At 41.6% G+C, this 19,534-nt stretch overlaps 1 protein-coding gene across 1 annotated transcript; it reads right to left on the reverse strand.

The window, feature by feature from the left end:
* Window positions 1-10: 10 nt before the first annotated feature.
* Window positions 11-6,814, reverse strand: SPRY1 (sprouty RTK signaling antagonist 1). Its single transcript, XM_074276313.1, has 3 exons — window positions 6,603-6,814; window positions 4,870-6,019; window positions 11-1,197 (listed from the first exon to the last, which is right to left on the reverse strand). The coding sequence occupies exon 3, from the start codon at window positions 1,140-1,142 to the stop codon at window positions 183-185; it is 960 nt and encodes a 319-aa protein (XP_074132414.1). The 5' UTR covers window positions 1,143-1,197; window positions 4,870-6,019; window positions 6,603-6,814; the 3' UTR covers window positions 11-182.
* Between the last annotated feature and the right edge of the window lie 12,720 nt (window positions 6,815-19,534).

The following is a 19,534-nucleotide window of genomic DNA, read 5'->3' on the forward strand; positions in this document are numbered from 1 at the left end:
GGGAGTCATCCACAGGAAAGAGAGGGAGGAAATCCAGGATTGAAATCCAAAAGCAGAGGAATGAGAAGGTGGGACCCGAGGAGGAGAAAAGATGAATGAAGGTCAGAGGGAGCAGAGAGAAAAAAAACCCAGTCACAACCTGAAAGTTGAGACGCTGCCAAGATTGAGTCCACCTCCCCTCATCATGAGGGTTTGCCCTGAGCCCGAGAGGGGCAGCTCTCCAGCTTACAATAAACAGTGTTGGAGTTCTTACACCGGCAGCCCGGGCGCGTGATCCGGTCATAACAGCCCCGGCAGAGCTTCAGACATCCCTCGGCTGGGGGGTAACACAGTAAACAAGGCAGGAACAGGGCCATGGTCCCCATGCATAGGTACCGAGAGCAGCAATGGGCCTGGGAACAGGAGCAAGGGTGGTCTGCACAGGAGTCCCCCTCATCATCATTGGAGCAATGATAGAAGAGGCCCTTGACCAGACACATGCAGGTGCTATACTCCACCATGCTTTCAGCGGAACACAGGCACTGGCGGTCACAGGCCAAGCAAGAGGGCAAGGCTCTGGGAGCTGTACATTCTTCGCATTTACACTTCCCACACCGTTCACAGATGAACTTGTGCTGTGTCATGGGCTCCTCTTTCAAGGAAACTTTCAGGTCCTCTGTGATGGAGGAGATCCGCTTAGGCTGGGACCGGATGGCCCTATCCACCTGCCGGCCAGGACCTGGTCGGGATGGAGGGGATCTTCCCAGCAGGCCCTGCTCGGAGGACACACTGCTGTTGCTGCCTGAACTGGCCGCACTCCCGGTACTGGTGGACCTGCTCAGCACAGGAACTCTGGAGTTAATGGGTAACCCCACATGGCCTGAGGGTTGGTGCTCAGAATTGTTATTCACGTTAAGGGGAATGATTTCATGAGTCCTCTCATGTTTCTCTGGTCTGGGCGCTAGCCTGGGGCCAGGCTTTTTGAGCACCGAAGGCCCTTCCGTGTACTCATTGTTGCCTCTGATGGCCTTTATCTGGTCCAGGGACAAGATAGTGGTGGTCTGGCTTTCCCTCTCATGGTCCAATCGTGGCCGGCCATCCAGGGAAGGTTGCTGGATCACCACAAATGACCCACCACTTCCATGTGGATTTGGAGGATCCATCGGGAGTGAGCTGGACTTCTGGCATTCACTGGAAACCTGGCATGCATCTGAAATCCTAAAAGGAGATCAAGGGTGAAAAGGAAAAAAAAAAAAAAAAAAAGGAGTAAAAGTAAATGACAGGAAGCATTTTAGGGGGGAAAAGATCCTGACAAGTCGCCAGTTGTCTGAACCACCTGGCAATGTTCTCCTGCAGCAGGGGTCTTGGCTACAGTCCAACTTCAGGAGAGTCTGGGCACAACATCACAGGGGAGGCGAGGAGGCAGGAGCCCCTACGCCATCAAAAACTAGACTTCTGTTCCATTTTTGAAGGAGAAAGAAAGCAATCCCAATGTGACCCTTTGTAGACCAGAGAAGCTAGAACAGGAAGATCTATATCCTAAAAGTTTTCATGTCATTTTAAGTTATTAAAGTTTAAAACTTTACTAAGACTTCTTGGATACCCTACTAATCAATTATGTGCATCAAGGATAAGATTTTTTTTAATTAAAGTTTTTTTATTTACAAAACATATGCATAGATAATTTTTCAACATTGATCCTTGCAAAACCTTGTGGTCCAAATTTTCCCCTCCGTCCTCCCACCCTCTTCCCTAGAGGGCAGGTAATCCAATACATGTCAAATATGTTAAAATATGTGTTAAATCCAATATATATATATATATATATATATATATATATACACATATTTATACAATTAAAAGATAAAATTTTTATGCTTATACATTAAGATTGTTGTTGTCCAGTTTTGCTTTTTAGGAGCTCTGGATTCATGCCGTAAAGAAATTCCACTGAAATGGACTTCAGTGGCTGTGACCTGTGGGCATTTCCCTCTATAGGTAGAGTCTATGCCTTCCCCTAGTCCATAGATTACTTAAAGTCAGCGCATTTCATTATACAGCCCCCCAAAAGTTCCAAACTAAAAAGACATCTCTCAAAACCAGAGGACATTTTGCTTCACAATTTTGAAATTAAAAAGCCAGATGCAAAAGATGGCATGGTATTCATAGTTCTCTCAAAATAATCCAGTGCACAAGTCTATGAAAGTCATCCCAAATCCTTTGTAATCAAGTCTTTCTTGGGAAAGAGTCTTTTAAAAAGTACAAATACAAGTCTTTGAGATGGGATGCTTTTTGAATAAAAAACAAATGTTTGGAAAGACTTTAAAACTCATTCTAGAAAACTCTTGCCTGTTTCATTTATTTCTATGTTTCTAAACATAGAAAAATAATAAAGGACAGGCACCTTGAGCTTGCAATCTACCAGACTGCCCACTCAGAACTATAGAAGGAAGGAAACAAGCACCCTGCCATCTCTGGGGGATCACCAAACATTTGCTCTCTGATCCTTGGCAAAAGAATTCTCCTTTATAATTTGCCTGGCACACATGTCACCAGAATCCACTCTATTTCCTTTTTCAGATTGGTGTGAACTTCTTTGGAAAGAAGTTCATCACCCCAAGAACACCACTAACCATATCCCAATTCCAGAAGGGATCTGGGGTGGAGCAGAGAAGAAAGGCACCATGGGCAGAGTGCCAAGGTCACAAGAAAGGGGAATGAAGTTTGAGGAGACACTCCAATGGTAAGCATAACAGGAAGTATATTTGAGTTATAACTAAATGTCCATGAGAGTAAATGTCAAATTAACTCACTGGAGCTCACCTCCACTCATTCTCCTGTAAATCCAAGGCCATGCTTCCCTCACCCCCTTAAATTAACTTTTCTGCACACGTGGAGGACAGATTCATAACCTGCTGCATTTTAGCTCTAAAGTCCTTAAGGACTATTTAAAAATATTTCAAGTTACTCCTACACTCTCCACTCTTTTTGGAAAAGGCTTTGCAAAAACAAAGAAGCCAAAATATGAAGTCCATGAAATAAGAAAGAAAACAAATGACTAGAAATTGGGAGGTGGAAGAGAGGGTAGGACTCATCATTTCCATTCTTTATCAAGGGATCACCTTCAATTCCATTTTTAAAAGGCTATAACTTATGGAGACAGGTCAAATCTTATCATCATATTATATTATATAATATTACTTTTTTTTTTTTTTAAAGGCTAGTACAAAACAAAAAAGGGCGCAGGGAATCTGTGGGTGGAACAATTTTCAAGCAATGAATGATTTCCTGATTATTTCCTAGGAGAAAAAAAGGAGGACAAAATCTTTAGCCAATTCTGGCTCATGGGGGGAGGGAGGAGTGTGCCCTCTGGATTTTCCAGGATAATTTTAATCCCGTCCCACCGGGGCTTCCTATCACTACCAACCAAACTACAGAAGCAAGCTGGGCTGTTAATGAAAAATTTTTTCCAAGCAGATATTTAAAAAGGCCTGGGTGAGCATGTGCACAAAAACGGGCCCTGGGACACACACACAGATTCAGAAACTTGTGGGAGCTTCATTTGAAAGAGGTTGACTTCACTCCAAAAAGCAGAACGAGTCTTGGCCATCCACTGGGTCTGGGAGTTGTAAAGTATCCCAGCAGCAGCACGGGGAGGGAGCCCTGCACCTTCTGGGTGCACAGCTGGGACAAGACAAGGCCAAAGAAGAAAGTCAGGAAGGGGAAAGAGTTATGAATGAAAATCGGCTTTCTCTCCTTTTCGCAAAGGAGAAGAGGCACTGCCTCAGTCGGGCTGGCGTGCCAATTCTTAAAGTGGCCGCACCTTCCTCCGCCCTTCTCTTCCCACTTCCACAAGTACAGCCCTGGCAAACGAAAGGGGGGCGGAGGGGGTGGGGGAGGTTCCAGACTACAGCTTAGGTGCAGATCTTATTACAGTCGTGCTCTGTACAGGGGTAGGCTGCGCTGGGCTCGCTCCATACATGCACAAATGCATGCGCACACACGCACACACGTAGGCCCCAGGCACCCACGCGGGCACCCACACAACTGTTTTCACCTCTCTCCTCTTTCTCACTCGGAAAGAAAACCTCCTCCCTTCGGAGACGTTCCCTCCTAAGGGTCTCCGGCAGGGTGATGCGCCAGGCAGGAGGAGACACACAGACCAATTCCACTTCCCACCCCACTCCCAACCTTACGGATATGTCCAACACTCCACAAGCACAACCCAACCGCCCCTCCAAAACGAGGCGAGAAGTGGCCACAGAGGAGTCCGAGAAGCACAGTGCAGTCATCCCTTTTCCTTCAGGAAGAATGACCTACTATCTCCTCCGGCAGGGGATGGGGACGAGAGGGCAGCCCTTTGAATCCCGGGCAGCTAAGAGGGACTTTAGGGGGGATCAGTCCCAACCCACTCGTGCTGGCCAGAAGGAAACTAGTCCGCTCACTTTGGGGCTGAGCCGCTTTCCCGGGGCGCTCCTACCCCTTGACCTCTCCTTTCTTCCCCTTCCCTTCTCCCTCCACACCAGCAATTGAGCTCTTTGCAGTCCAGCAATCTTCCTCCAGCCCCCACTCCCACCCCCGTACCTAGGGCTGACAACCCAAGGCTGAAAGTCAAGGTGAGGTGGTCCGTCACCGGCGCAGGTATCAAGGCCAAGCTACTGGCCTTATCCTCCAGTCTGGGGGTGGGCTGCACCTGCTGGGGGGAGTTCCCCCTTCCTTCTGGAAAACGCAGTTGGCTCTCTACACTGAGCCCTTCTCTCCAAACCACGGAGATAACCCTCGCTCAGGTGTGCCCTTCGATCTCCTTCCTCCCCCCGCAAAAAAAGATTGAAAGCAAAATATTACAAGGTTTCCCCCCCGCAAAAAAAAAAAAAAAAACTCCCAACCTACCGATTTCGGAGCGGTCACCAGGGGCGAATGCATCCAACCCGCTCCAGGTAAGACCCACTGCGCGTCGGAGGGCCCGCGCCGAGCATTAAACAGCGCAACCGGGGCTTGCGGTCGGCATCCCCTCAAAAGTCGAACTAAGGCGAGGCGAGGGTTAGCGAACCCGAGGACTCCCCCTCCCTCCTCTTTCCGCCTCCTCCTCCTGCTGCGGCTGCTGGAAGGAGCCTTTCCCCCGGCCCCCTTTTGGCTGCAGGAGAGAATTCTTGCTTGCAACTCTCTGGAGTCCAGCTCTCTGGCTCTCACCAGAGTGGGCTCGCAAAGAGCAATAACACCCCCTTCCAGGGAACTTCCGTCTAGCAAGGATTCTGCAGGTAGCGTCCTCCCCCGGGGTTTGTCAAGTGTCTCCCGAGGAAACTTCGAGAGGGAGGGGAAAAAAGAGAAGGAGAGGGGGGAGGGGAGGGGAAAATGACGAGGGAAGGGGTAATGAGTGAGAAAGGATTAAAACACGAAGGGAGAAGCGAGAGCAAAGTCCTCGGATCTAAAGGCGGTTGGGACGGAAAGGTTTCTCAGCCTTCAAATCTCCGCTGCTCTGATGCTGAGAATACCAAAACAGGGCGGGGTGGAGGGAAGAATGAGCAAACAGTCTCAAGCCCTGGATGCAAAGAGTGGATCTCAAAGCGGCATTCCCAGTCACTTCCAACGATGCCAAGAGGAGCCGAGCGCAGCTGGCTAAGTCAAAGAGAAACGCCGCTGGCGGGGAGGAGAGGTTGGCAACGGAGGGTCCGGCAAGAATCTGCCCCAGGCCCCCTTCGGAAAGTTCTCGAGAATCTCGGTGAATTTCGCTTTGGGAAGTGTTCTCTCCCCACTCACACACCTTTTTTTTTTTTTTTTTTTTTCCTTTTTAAGTGAGGGGTGGGACTTTGAATGGCCCAAGAGGTCTCGGCGTCAGGATGTGGTCCTGTGGTTGGAGTCCTTCTACTTCGTCCTGGGCAGACTAGGATGCTGTCACACCGCCGCGTTCACCTCGCAACAGTTCGGGGGTGGGCACAACGTGCCAGCCCGCAGCTCGCTCGGCTCAGCTCAGGCCCAGGGAGCAGGCGGTGGGCGCAGCGTCAGCCTGTTCTCTCGGCATTCCAGGTCCGGTCCTGCTTCGCTGCGGAGAAAAGAGCGGCGAGAGAGCGCTCGTTAAGTAAAACTTGTGCTTCTCCGGCCGGGCGACGCGGGACCGGGCTAGGGCCGGGGCTCCCTCTCCCGTTCCTTCTGCCCCCAGCTAGGCAGTCAGCCAGCCTGCCTGCCTACCATGTGCCTGCTGTTGCTCTCCGGGTGATTGACAGCAGCCCCGTAGGCATGCATGTCAGCCAGCTCATTCACCCGGGAGCCAGCGCCCCCCACGCCCCCCGCTCGATCCGGCAGCGGGGGCTGCAAAGGAAGGTTCCGGGGACACTTCTCCAGCCCACCGCCCCCACTCCCACCGGAGGGGAGGGGGGGAGGTCCGCGCCCCGGAATCCGAGCCCACAGTTCGGGCGGACCCAGGCTCCCCCACCGCACACGGCCCCAGCACCTCGGGGGTGGGCCCGAGGTGGAAGTCCGTCCCGGCTGCTCGCACGCGGGAGGCTGGCGGAGGAGCGGGCGCGGAGAAGCAGCGCTGCCCTTCTCCGCCAAGGCCAGCCCCTCCACCCGGGCTTCCCCCCTCCCCAGCAGAGCCCCGAGAAACAGAGCGAGGAAACGGTTCCTACCTAATGCCAAGACTTGGAAGGGGCTCTCCAGACGAGCGCTTTTGCCGCCTGACCACTCCGGGAGCGGGGCTGGACCTGCGGCGCGCGCCCTGCCTGCCCGCCCGGCCGCCTGTGCCCGCCTGCCTCGGAGAAGCCAGCCCCGCACGCCCCGAAGCCGCATTTCAGCGCTCAGCCTCCACCTCCACCTCCGTGCCGAGGCCCGCCTCCAATGATATCATGTGTCCATCACGGGGACTGCTGGAAAACCTGGAACAGGATTTCCTCTGACAGGCATTTCCTCCGTGCTGTTTACAGAAGTGGACCGGGGGCAGGCATGCACTTGCACGTTTGGTCTCCCGAGGCAGGCAGCCAGGCTGCCCTACTTGGAGCCCTTTCCCTGCGCTTCAGCCCAAGGGGGTCCACAGAGCCTGGCGGGAGGGGCCACGCGGGGGGGGGGGGGCAGAGAAGGTACGGAAAGATACAGAAATAGAGAGAAACATAGAGAGAAAGAGACAGAGGACGGGAAGGAATGAGAGACAAAGACAGACATGACAGAGGACAGAGACAGGCTTTCTAATTCCGTGGAAACTGCTTGGGAAGGATCAAAGCAAGGACAAAGTTGCACATCCGAGCTAGCTGGTCTCTGGGAATACTAATTGGGCAAAGAACTTTGTAGCTAATCCCTTTCCCCCACTTCTTTCCACACACACATACACACACACACACACACACATACACACTCACACACACACATACACTCACACACACACTCACACACTCACACACACATCCTTCCGAGTACTCCCATACACTGTAAGTAAAGTCATCTTCTATGTACCCTGTCATTTGCATGCACTCTCTGTTCTATTATTAGAATGTACTCCTCTTGAGGCCAGGGACTTCCCCCACTTTCTTTATTTCTAAGACAGCGTTAAGCGCATTTGATGGCTGCTTGTAGACTGATTAAATGATTAGGTTATATGCCCACGACCAGTGAAGTAGTAAGCATCACAGATGGGGTTTGAAACCAGGTCCCTTTATTTCAGGGCAGAATTCAATTTTAATAGAATCCAGCAGATTCCCAACTTTCACAAAACTACGAGAGAGGTGTGACATCTAATGCTTGGAGCCTCGTTAGCCACCTGGTGTGTAAACTCAGTGTTTTAGAAAACCAGAATTACACACACACACACACACACACACACACATACACACACACACACACACACACACACACACACACACACACACACACACACTTTTGATATTTCAAAGGGCAGGTGCACTGTATAATTTCCTAGACTGAAAACAAATATATTGAGAAGCAAGCTCAAAGGAAAGTAACGAAAAATCTTGTGTCCTCTCCTTTACCACAGATTTTGCAATTTTGTAAGACTAAAGTAGTATTATTTATAAGAAATGTAACCCCAAAGCCCTCAGATAGCCCGTGGAGTTTCATGGTCCTTAGTAATCTGATATGGGTCACTGAAAGATTTACAAAAAATTTTTTGCATGTATAAATGAGACTGGTTTTTAATTCTCTGGTAACTTTAGACTTCAAAACCTTCCTTACCCCCAGTCAGAATCTAGCCTCCCCCACTCCACCTCACTCCCATAAGGAAATATTTCTCATGGTAAACTTAAGGTCACAGTGTCATTATTTCATCATTTAAAAAAAAAAAAAGTATATTTTGATAAAAACAGACTTCCTCTCCCCCACAGCTTTCAGAAATCAAGAAAGCTTAGAATCAGGCAAAAACAATGATAACAAAAAAGAAAAACCCCAAACTTATTCATTTTATTTTTAAATTTTTTCTTTAAATCTAAAGTCAAATTTGGGGAATTTTTGGTTCAAATAAATAGTTGATGATTTTTTTACATTAACTTTTTCTATAAGTTGTTTCATTCATCATCAGCAAATGATATTGATGACAATGGTACTTATTCTTCTGGATTTTTCAGTTTTTACTCTGGGAACCATAGCTGAGACAGTTTTCAAATCGCTCAAAATAGGATCCAAATAATCTTGCTCCCCAATAGGACAGAGTGGACATAATTCTTGGATGTATCTTGAATGTATACAAAGTGAAGTTCTGGCCCATCATTCATACTTAAGAAATCCAGACATAATATCTTTAAGAGGTTTAATGATTTTTAATCACACGAATGATTGATGGAAGTATTTTCCTTTTCTGTTTACCAAAAACATACAAATGTTTATGAACTTTCCACTGAGCTGAAATTTGTTATTAGTAGAACAAGAAATATTTCAGCCCATCTTTGAATCTCATATTCAGTGTATACCATAGCCATGGAGAGATGCAATCACTTCACCAATACTGCAAAGCCAGGAGAGGGAGCACTAAACATTTTTAAAAAAAATAATAATAATAACTCAGTTTTTCTGAATAAAGTACAGATGATTTTGGAAAATAGAGTTGATGACTTTTTTAAGAAAACATATATTTTTAAAATTATATTTGCAATAATGAATAGCACTAATGGTGACTAGACCCATGGTTTCACTGTGCTTTGGAAACTCTATCCAGAAAAATATCTCTCTATCAGAATTGGTGTTTAAGAGTGACCTAGCACATAGAGAAGTTAAGGAAGTAGGCTAGGATCATTCTGTCAGTATCTGTCAGAGGAAAAGCTTGAACCCAGATATTTTTGGCACTGAGGTCAATATCCACTAAACCAAGCTACCTCTCAAAATAAATCAGACTTGTCATTGAATGTCATTCATGAGTCATTCATTGTTACAGAAAACTGACTGTGTCATAGTGGCAAGTTTACTCATTTATTTTTGCATTCTTTGGTGCCAAGTACAAAAAAAAACATCACTGTGTTGTACTTTTTAGCTTATTTGTTTTAGTGATGATGCTTTTGGGGGTTTATTTTTTTTTATTTTAGCAACACAAACATTTCCTGATTTATCACACTTCCCCTACCTTCCATTCCCATAACATTTTTTCCAGTAACAAATATATATAAACAATATACTGAACTTTGAATTTATATAGGTCCATAGTGTCAGTCTGCAGTTAGTCTTTCTTCAGAAAAGCTAATGGAAAAGGAATTTCTAGAAAGATAACTAACATTTTGGTGAATCCCACCGGCATGCAACTTTGCATTAGTATATCATAAATACTTTAGGCTGATAAATAGATATCATTCACTGAATGATTCTACTCTAGCAGGATGCTCAGAAATCATTGAGTCCACCCCCTTCATTTTACAAATAAAGAAAGTAAAGTTCATAGAACGTAAAGGACGCGTCCAACATCACGCAAGTAGTAAAATTCAAACTCAGGTCCTGTAGTCCTCAAGTCTAGTGCTTTTTCCATTGCACCATGTTGTTTCAAGCCATTCTACAGAGATGTACAAGTATCTAGTCTCACAGAACTATTCTGACTGATTGAACTCCTATAGAAGGAAACACAGTTACTAAAGAGAGGACACCAATACCCATTTGGATTATGCCATCCAAAGGATTCCTATTAACAATGGGGTACAATATCTAGATCCCTTCTTTCCTCATATTATAAATGTCATCCCTTGCTATTGTTCCTCTCAGCTTTGGATGCTAACTCTATTCAGGAGCTACCTTCTCAACAGCACACTGAATTCCAAGAATCTCAAGTTTGAGACTGCTAGAAAGGCAACTCCCAAAGCTTTTGCTTCCCAAGACCATTGCTTAAGAAATCAGCTAGGTAATTCAGTGGATAGAAAGCTAGAGTCAGAAAGCCTCATATGGTTAATAACTGTATGACCTTGGGCAAATCACTTAATGCCTGCTTGCCTCAGTTTCCTCATCTGTAAAATGGGGATTATGGCAGTATCTACCTCCCAGTATTGTTGTGAAGATCAGTTGATATAAATAATTGTAAAGTACTTAGCACAGTACAGTAAGTTAGCTGTTATTATATGTTAGCTATTATTACCTCACAGGGTTGCTATGAAGATGAAATGAGATAATAATTGTAAAGCACTTAGCACAGTGTCTGGCACAAAGTAAACCTTATAGACATGTTAGTTATTTTTGTTGTTGTTGTTGTTAATCTTTCTTTTACTAGATGTCTAGATTACAGGTTCCAGAACATTCAGGAAGTTCCTTTGGCATTAAAAGACAAAGTATATCCTGGTTCTATCACTTATTATTTTCATGAAATACTTAACCTTTCTTTGCCTCAGTTCTCTTATCTGTAAAATGAAGGAGTTGGACTTGATGGTCTTTCAGCTCTAAATCTAGAGCTAAGAATGGAAATATTGAATTTAGGGTTGCAAGAAAAACAAAACCAAAGAGAAACTCTCCTCCACCCATATCACATGTCTCCCTGTCTATGGTTACCATAGGCTTGAAAGCATGGGCTTGCTACCCCAGGGAAAGGGTGGCTCCTGAAGGTAAGGGGTGATAAGCTTAGCTAGTGAGCCCAAGAGTTAGCTAAAAGACAAATGGGCCAAAATGATGAACATTCTATGAAGATCCACATAACAAAAGGCAGCATGATGTATATAATACAATGGTATCCATTGCATAGGTCTCTTTTCTGTTTCTACCTAGGGCATCACTATTGTTCTAATTATCTAAGTTCAAAACCTTAATAACTCCCTACTCTCATTTTATGGGTCCAATCAGTTACCAAATCCGTTATTCTGCCTCAATATCTTTTTCCTGAATATCACTTATTCATCTGAGGATATCTTAGTATCCTTTATCTCATCGGTAATATGAATTATAATATCTATAATATGTACTACCTGACCTCTAAAGTGACCAGATTTGAGGAGGAGGCAAATTATTTGCAATTAAAGCCCTGGAAGTATTATAAAGGTATTCTTATTTTGACCCTCTTGTTTTAAAGATTAAAATCTGTCAAAGTTAAATGACTTGTTTAATATCACATAGCTACTTGGGACCAAAAAAAAACAAAAAACAAAAAACAGAATTAACACTAGTACTCTTTCCACTAGGCCACACTGAAGCCTCCATTTGTGTCATAAAGATGTAATGCTGTATTCAAATTCACGGTAGAATAGTATGAATTCACATTTGGCAGTTTCAGGAGGCAAGTAAGTGGCACAGTAAATGGATAGTCAGAAAGACTAATTTTTCTGAGTTTGAATCTGGCTTCAGACACTTATTAACTGGGTGACCCTAGACAAGTTGCTTTACCCTATTTGCCTCAGTTTCTTCATCTATATAATGATCTGGAAAAAGAAATGGTAATCCATTCCAGTAGCTTTGCCAAGGAAACCCCTGAATGGGGTCACAAAGAGTCAGATAAAACAAATGAACAACAGCACCACCAACAACTTTAGCATATTCCTAGATTAAAATGAGACTAGATCAAGCTAGTCTGATACATTTTCTACTTGCGTATTTTACAGTCATTCATTAGGCGCTAAATTCTGGGAATACAAATTGAAGCAAAAAGGATAGCCTCTGCCTCAAGAAGCTTACATTTTAATAAAAGAAGACAACATATAAAAGGGAACTGAAAAGTCAGTGGAATAGGGGAGAAGATAAGGGAAAGTTTATAGAGTTGGAAACAGAACCTGGAGAACTTCTAAGATTCCTTCCATCTTTGAGCTTCAGCTCTTATAGAATACTGTACAGGTGATCCTGGACACCCTCCTGCATGATGTCTGAGTAGGTCACTTAACTCTCAGTTTCCTTATATGTAAAATGAGTCGGAAAAAGGAAATGGCAAACCACTCCTGTATCTTTGCCAAGAAAACTCCAAATGGGGTCATGAACAAAATGACTGAACAACAAAAGGCACTTATGCAATATTACATATTGTATTTCTCAAAGTCAATGTATTTCCTCTAATTGCTGTCCTCTTTCCCACTAGTCTGTGAAGGTTACATTGGGGTAGCTTTAAGATTGATGAAAGAAAAAAGTTTCTTATACTAATAATTACGCTAATAGAATGGGGAACTTCCTGAGTCAAAGAGTTCTTCTAAGTCACCAGAAATCATCAAAACTTGAACAAACTCACTAAGGATGTGACAAATAGCATTCTTGCACAATTGTGAATTAGACCCTATGTTCCCTGAAATTCTGTGATTTTAAAACATTTATTAATTATTTACAATGCTAGATGTTAGGAAACATAGAAATTTTTAAAAGACTCAAAGAGTTCAAAAATTAGTAAAAGAATACCAACTGGAGGAAATGCACCATCTCAGATAAATAAAGTATTTAAGATGATATGATATGTACTGTGAAAATGCCATAGAATATTATCAAATCAAGTGCTCTGGGAGAACTGAATCTCAAAGCTGGAAGGCATCTTAGAAGTCACCTAATCCAATGCTCTTACTTTACAAACAAGAAGTCTGGGATTTCTCTTTAATTAAAGTGCCCAAGTTCATTTGTTTATTTCCTCTACAAAGCTTGATAATCTTTTATGTGATAGATCTAATTTTAATGACCATATATGGATTATGTGTCACTGTTCCTTGAAAAGAAACAGTTCCTTCTACTTGCATAGGCAGGTGCAAGAAGGGAGTTTTCTTGTGGTTTCAGATTCCTCTCCCTTAGGTGAAACACTCACTCATTGATTCATTTGTCTATCAACCATTTAAGTGGCTATTCTCCACCTCTCTATGTTAGGTAAGGAGCATGGAGAATTGATAGGAAACATAACATTGGATGAAACAGAGTCTCTTCCAGCTAAGTGGCTGGGGAAAGTTAGCAAAAGAGGTGGCATCTGAGTGAAATGGACAAAAGACATTTTACAGTTTATTTTCTCTTCCAAGAAAGGGAACTCTGGAGTGAAAGGATAGAACAAAAATAGTTGACCAAAAGTTAAGCTAAATCAAGTCAAATTATGTGTGATATATTATATTAGTACATTGATATGCTGAAGAGTATCCAGAGAAGGGCAGCTGGAAGGGTGAAGAGTTTCAAGATTTTATCCTTCATTCTGGAAGAGGACCAATGACATCATGAGATGATGTCTTGACTTAACCATGAATTGGATTTAAGTGAAGCAGAACTGCTAAGTCATTAGCCTCACTCTCTCCTCCAGAGTCATTGAAGTTCAATGGCAAGAAAAAAGATCAAGACAACTGGCAATGACCTGGGATGCAATGGGTGACCTTGGCTTTTTCAATTAAAGTGTTTTCCAGGGTGCAGCTAGGTGGTGCAGTGAATAGAGCACCAGTCTTGAAGTCAGAAGGACCTGAGTTCAAATGTGTCTCAGACAATTCTTCCTAGCTGTGTGACCCTGGGCAAGTCACTTAATCTCAATTGCCTTAGCAAAAAAAAAAAAAAAAAAAAAAAAAGTGTTTTCCAGGTCTCAGTTGACTAAGGCAATACTAGTGATTATAAAAAACTAGCATGGCTGCATCAAGAAAAGGTCACAATGTGATTTATTATCCCATAGTATTATTCTCGAGAATATAGGGGAGATGTGTACCAGATGGCAATATAATTAAAAGGATTCAGAATTGTTTAAATGACCAGATTCAGTGTAAAACTTAATAGCTCAATATTAGCATGTCAGGAAGCCTCCTGAAGAGTAATCAGTGATTTGGACTTAATTCTTTGACCCTTGACCCCTTAACCCATTTTTATCAATGACTCAGATAAAGACAAATATAATATTTTTATTAATTTGCAGATAATGCAAAGTTGGGATGAAAAACTAATGCACTGGATGCATTCTCTTTACATACATTGTATATATAGCACTAGGTTGAATCCAATAAATATAAAATGCCCATAAAAGCAAAAGCCATTACCAAATATAGATAAATTGTCAAAGAATATGAATAGCTCTCAGAAGAATTGAAAATTATTAATAACAATATGAAAGAATGTTCCAAAACATTAAAAGAGAAATGAAAATCAAAACAATTCTGAGGTTTTATCTTTTAACAAGAGAGTCAAAGAGGACAAAAGATGAGAATGATCAATATTAGAGAAATTATTAAAAGACAATGACTGGCTAAGATGACAGGAACAAATAATGATGAATGTTGGAGGGGATGTGGGAAAACTGGGACACTAATACATTGTTGGTGGAATTGTGAATACATTCAGCCATTCTGGAAAGCAATCTGGAATTATGCCCAAAAAGTTATCAAACTGTGCATACCCTTTGACCCAACATTGCTGCTATTGGGCTTATATCCCAAAGAAATACTAAAGAGCGGAAAGGGACTTGTATGTGCCAAAATGTTTGTGGCAGTCCTTTTTGTTGTAGCTAGAAACTGGAAGATGAATGGATGTCCATCAATTGGAGAATGGTTGGGTAAATTATGGTATATGAAGGTTATGGAATATTATTGCTCTGTAAGAAATGACCAGCAGGAGGAATACAGAGAGGCTTGGAGAGACTTAAATCAACTGATGCTGAGTGAAATGAACAGAACCAGAAGATCACTGTACACTTCAACAACAATACTGTATGAGGATGTACTCTGATGGAAGTGGAAATCTTCAACATAAAGAAGATCCAACTCACTTCCAGTTGATCAATGATGGACAGAAATAACTACACCCAGAGAAGGAACACTGGGAAGCGAATGTAAATTGTTAGCACTACTGTCTATCTACCCAGGTTACTTATACCTTTGGAATCTAATACGTAATGTGCAACAAGAAAATGGTATTTACACACATATATTGTATCTAGGTTATACTGTAACACATGTAAAATGTATGGGATTGCCTGTCATCGGGGGGAGGGAGTGGAGGGAGGGGGGATAATTTGGAAAAATGAATACAAGGGATAATATTATAAAAAAATTACTCATGCATATATACTGTGGAAAAAAATTCTAAATAAATTAAAAAAAAAAGTAAACTAAGGCAAAAAAAAAGACAATCACACTATTGCATTTTAGGTGGAGCTATGACTAAACAAACTGATATATTAATGTAATAGAATATTATTTTACTATAAGAAATAACAAATATGATGAATACAGAGAAACATGGAAAGACTTGAACCAGTGCAGAGTGAAAGAACATATATATATATTACAATGATTCAAATGGAAAGAACAACCACAAAACAATTAAGAGAGAGCATTGGAAAATTACAAAGAAAAAGCTTGAATCCAAAAAAGAGATATGGAAAGACTTCCCTTTTTCATTTGTAGCGATGGGATGGCCACAAGAATCAGAACATTGCACATATTTTCAGATTTTTAAAAATATATTGATCAGTTTTACTAATTAATTTTTTTTTATTCTTACTCATTTTTTTCTTTAAAAAATAATCTTTGTCATAGGGGATGCTTCTCTAGAAAATAAGAGGGAGATGGACACAAAAAGAAAATTTAGCATATGTAAAAACAAAATACCTTAAGAAATATTTGTTTTTACTTTAAAAATAATTTTTTGCTTTATTTTTACTTCAAAATAAAAATTGATATAAATGTTATGTTTTACATGTGCCTACAAAAATAGCTTTATTACTATATAATGAGGGAAACATCATTAAATGGCAATTATGGTATATGAATGCTACGGAATACTATTGTTCTGTAAGAAAAGGCCAGCAGGATGAATACAGAGAGGCTTGGAGAGATCTATATGAATTGATGCAAAGTGAAATGAGCAGAACCAAGAAATTATTATACATGACAACAAGACGATATGATGATCAATTCTGACAGACGTGGCTATCTTCATCATTGAGATGATTCAAATTTGTGCAGTGATGAAGAGAATCATCTATACCCAGAAAGAGAACTATGGGAACAGAGGGTGGAGCACAACATAGCATTCTCACTCTCTCTGTTATTATTTGCTTGCATTTTTTTTCTTAGTTTTTTTTTTTTCTTCCTTCTTGATCTGATTTTTCTTGCACAATCAGATAACTATATAAATATGCATATATATTGGATCTAACATGTATTTCAACATGTATTGGACTACCTGCCAGCTAGGGAAGGGGGTTGGGGGAAGAAAAGGAAAGTTTGCAACAAAAGGTTATGCAAGGGTCAATGCTGGAAAATTACCCATGCATATGCTTTGTAAATAAAAAGCTTTAATTTAAAAAAAAATAATCTTTGTTATATGGGATACTTCTCTAGAAAGTAAGAAGGAGATGGGCACAGAGAGAAAATTTAGCATATTTAAAAACAAAATACCTTAAGAAATATTTATTTTTACTTCAAAAATAAAATAAAAATTGATATAAATGTTATGTTTTACATGTGCCTACAAAAAATAAGCTTTATTACTATATAATGAGGGAAACATCATTAAATAGCAGTTCTGAAAAAGATCTGGGAATCTCAAACTGCAAACTTAGGAATTAACAGTGTGATATAGCAGCCAAAACAACAAATGTGATTTGGGTGCATAAGATGGGTAGAGCTTCCAGTATTCTGCTCTCTGGCCTGATTAGTCCATGCCAAGCAGTAGAGGAAAAAGATGGTGAAGAATCTCAGGGGTAGTGATAACTATTTGAAAGATTATCACATGAAGGGGCAATTACTCTTACTATATTTATTCTTAGATAGTAGAAGTTACAAAGGGGACAATTTCATCAATATCAGGAAAACTTCTTTAATAATGAGAGGGGTCCAAAAATGGAAGGGGCTGCGTTAAGTAGAGTTTCCTTCTTCCTGGAGGTCTTCAATTAACACTTAACAACAAATGTTGGCTACACTTTAGATAGAGCTACTTTTGTTTATGGGCTGGGCTCAATGGATGCTGGATTCCCTGCCCACTCTCAAATTCTGCTATGTAAATGTTAGTGTCAACAAAAGACTGGACACCATGACTATGCTGTCTGGATCTAGCCACCGTTACTGGAATGTTAATATTTATTGGATCCAATGCTTATTACTTTAAAATAGTAGCAGGAAACTGCAAATTAGAAGCTAGGATTCACAGCTTACACACTTTGATTACTTTGGTAGGACAGAGGTGAGTAAGACCCCATGAGAGCACTGGCTTTCCAAACTCAGAAGTGGATACCATGAAATTTGGCTCTTTAATCCCAGAAAACTTGGCAGATCCATTGAGTCAGAACTTTGATCTGAGCACAGGGGAATCTTCATTGTGTGATTGGAATGTGGGATGAGCTGTTTATAAAATCAATCTCACTGACCCCTGACAATTCCAGGTATGATCTAGAAAGATTTTCTTATCTATGATGGAAGACTTCAGATATCCATTAAAAGAATTGCTGGCTAACAGCATCCTCACAATCTCCAGGAGCCCACATGTGTCATCTACACTATTGGAATGGGAGAAGAATACAAAGATATGAATGAATATAGATCACAAGACACTGAACAACAAAGGATAATCTGATTAATAAATCATGCAGAGTTCAAAGTGCTATGGGCACTGCTAGGCAGTCAGTGATTCTTAGCATTGGATTTACACAATGGATATTATCACATCCCTGTAGCAGAGGAAGACAAAAAGAAACCTGATTTCAATTGCCCAGCTGGTTCTTACTAGGTCAAGTATATGCCCCAAGGCATTTCAGGGACATTTATCAGTTACCAATGGTTAGTAAAATTGCCTGAGAAATGAATTACATAATGTATCAGGATACAAGTCAGCCTCACTTTCTTTTGAGAGACTCTGGAGAGAATGATGAAAATGTTGGATCAGCTAGAGGAAATTGGCTAAAATTGTCCATTGACAAGTGGCAGTTGTATATAGCGCTTGTCAATAATGTGGATCACAGTGTCCGAGAAAAATATGAGCTCCAACCCAGGAAAGATACTCTGGAATTACCCACCTCCAAAAAACCCTTGAGATTTAAAGACTTTTCTAAGATTTGAAGGCTACTATTGTAAATTTACTCAACACTATGCTGCCACTACTGAACCACTGAATGATTTCACTCAAGAATATATCATTGAAGAGTATCAGAAACAGAAAGCCAAAACAGAATCCAGTGACTCTCAACTCTGCAAAGCCATTTTGAGATTGATGGGTGATCAAATGTGAACAAGCTTTCAGTTTCAGTCAGTTGCCACACAATGCATAAGATCCAGGCAAGCTATTTGGCCTTCATGTAGATGTTAGCCTTGAGGGCTTGGAAACAGTTTTGTAGCAAGACAATGATGTTTACTAGAAACCCATCATATGTGTCAGCAAATGACTTAGTGACAATGAGACTCACACTTCATATACAAATGAGATTCCTTGGCTTCAGGCAGCCTGTCACTGGGAAGTTCAGATTCTGTGCAGAAGCTAAATTTCAAGTGTGAACTGACAATAGTTTCCTGGTTTATGTTTTGATCAGTGACAAGTGGTCCTTGCCAGAGATAGACAGTGGCAACTACCCTTTATGAATTTACCATATGTTACTAGCCAGGGAAAATTAATCTGGACAAAAAATGCTCTGTCCCAAGAACCATATAATGCCAAAGAAAGGAATGAAGACATTAATACAATCAAATAGAAGCATAGTTAAAGATACGGAACTCTTACCTCACAGGATCTGAACAGTCTGAAGTATTCACAAATGACTAGGGATGAGAATAGAGAGATGATGAAGGGATTTGTGAGAAATGATATAAGATAAGATACAAGGAAATGAAACTAAAGGATTAAGGTCCATTCTCTAGAAAGTACCTTACTGTTGTGATCAAGAGAGAAGTTGGAGCTATTTAACAGAGAACTATGATGGATAGTAACCAAACATGTCAATATCCAACAAGCAAAATAATAATCAATCTCACATATGGTTAAAGAAGTGGTTGCTACTGGATAAAAGCACATGTCTAGATGAACATGAAAGGAATGCATGGTGGTTTTATACATACGGGATGAAAGAAAGTACTAAAGTTAATAAGAAATAGATTTTATCAGACTAAGTTGGCAGTGGATGTCATTAAAAAGTTTGAAAGGTGATCAATGCTACCAACTTGTGCTATATATATAGTATATGATAAATCTTTAGAGCTTGTCTACACTGACTTTCTTTCCCTGGAAAGAAATAACAGGAACATAAGGC

The sequence above is a fragment of the Sminthopsis crassicaudata genome, chromosome 6 (assembly GCF_048593235.1).
Source record: "Sminthopsis crassicaudata isolate SCR6 chromosome 6, ASM4859323v1, whole genome shotgun sequence".
Taxonomy (NCBI): domain Eukaryota; kingdom Metazoa; phylum Chordata; class Mammalia; order Dasyuromorphia; family Dasyuridae; genus Sminthopsis; species Sminthopsis crassicaudata.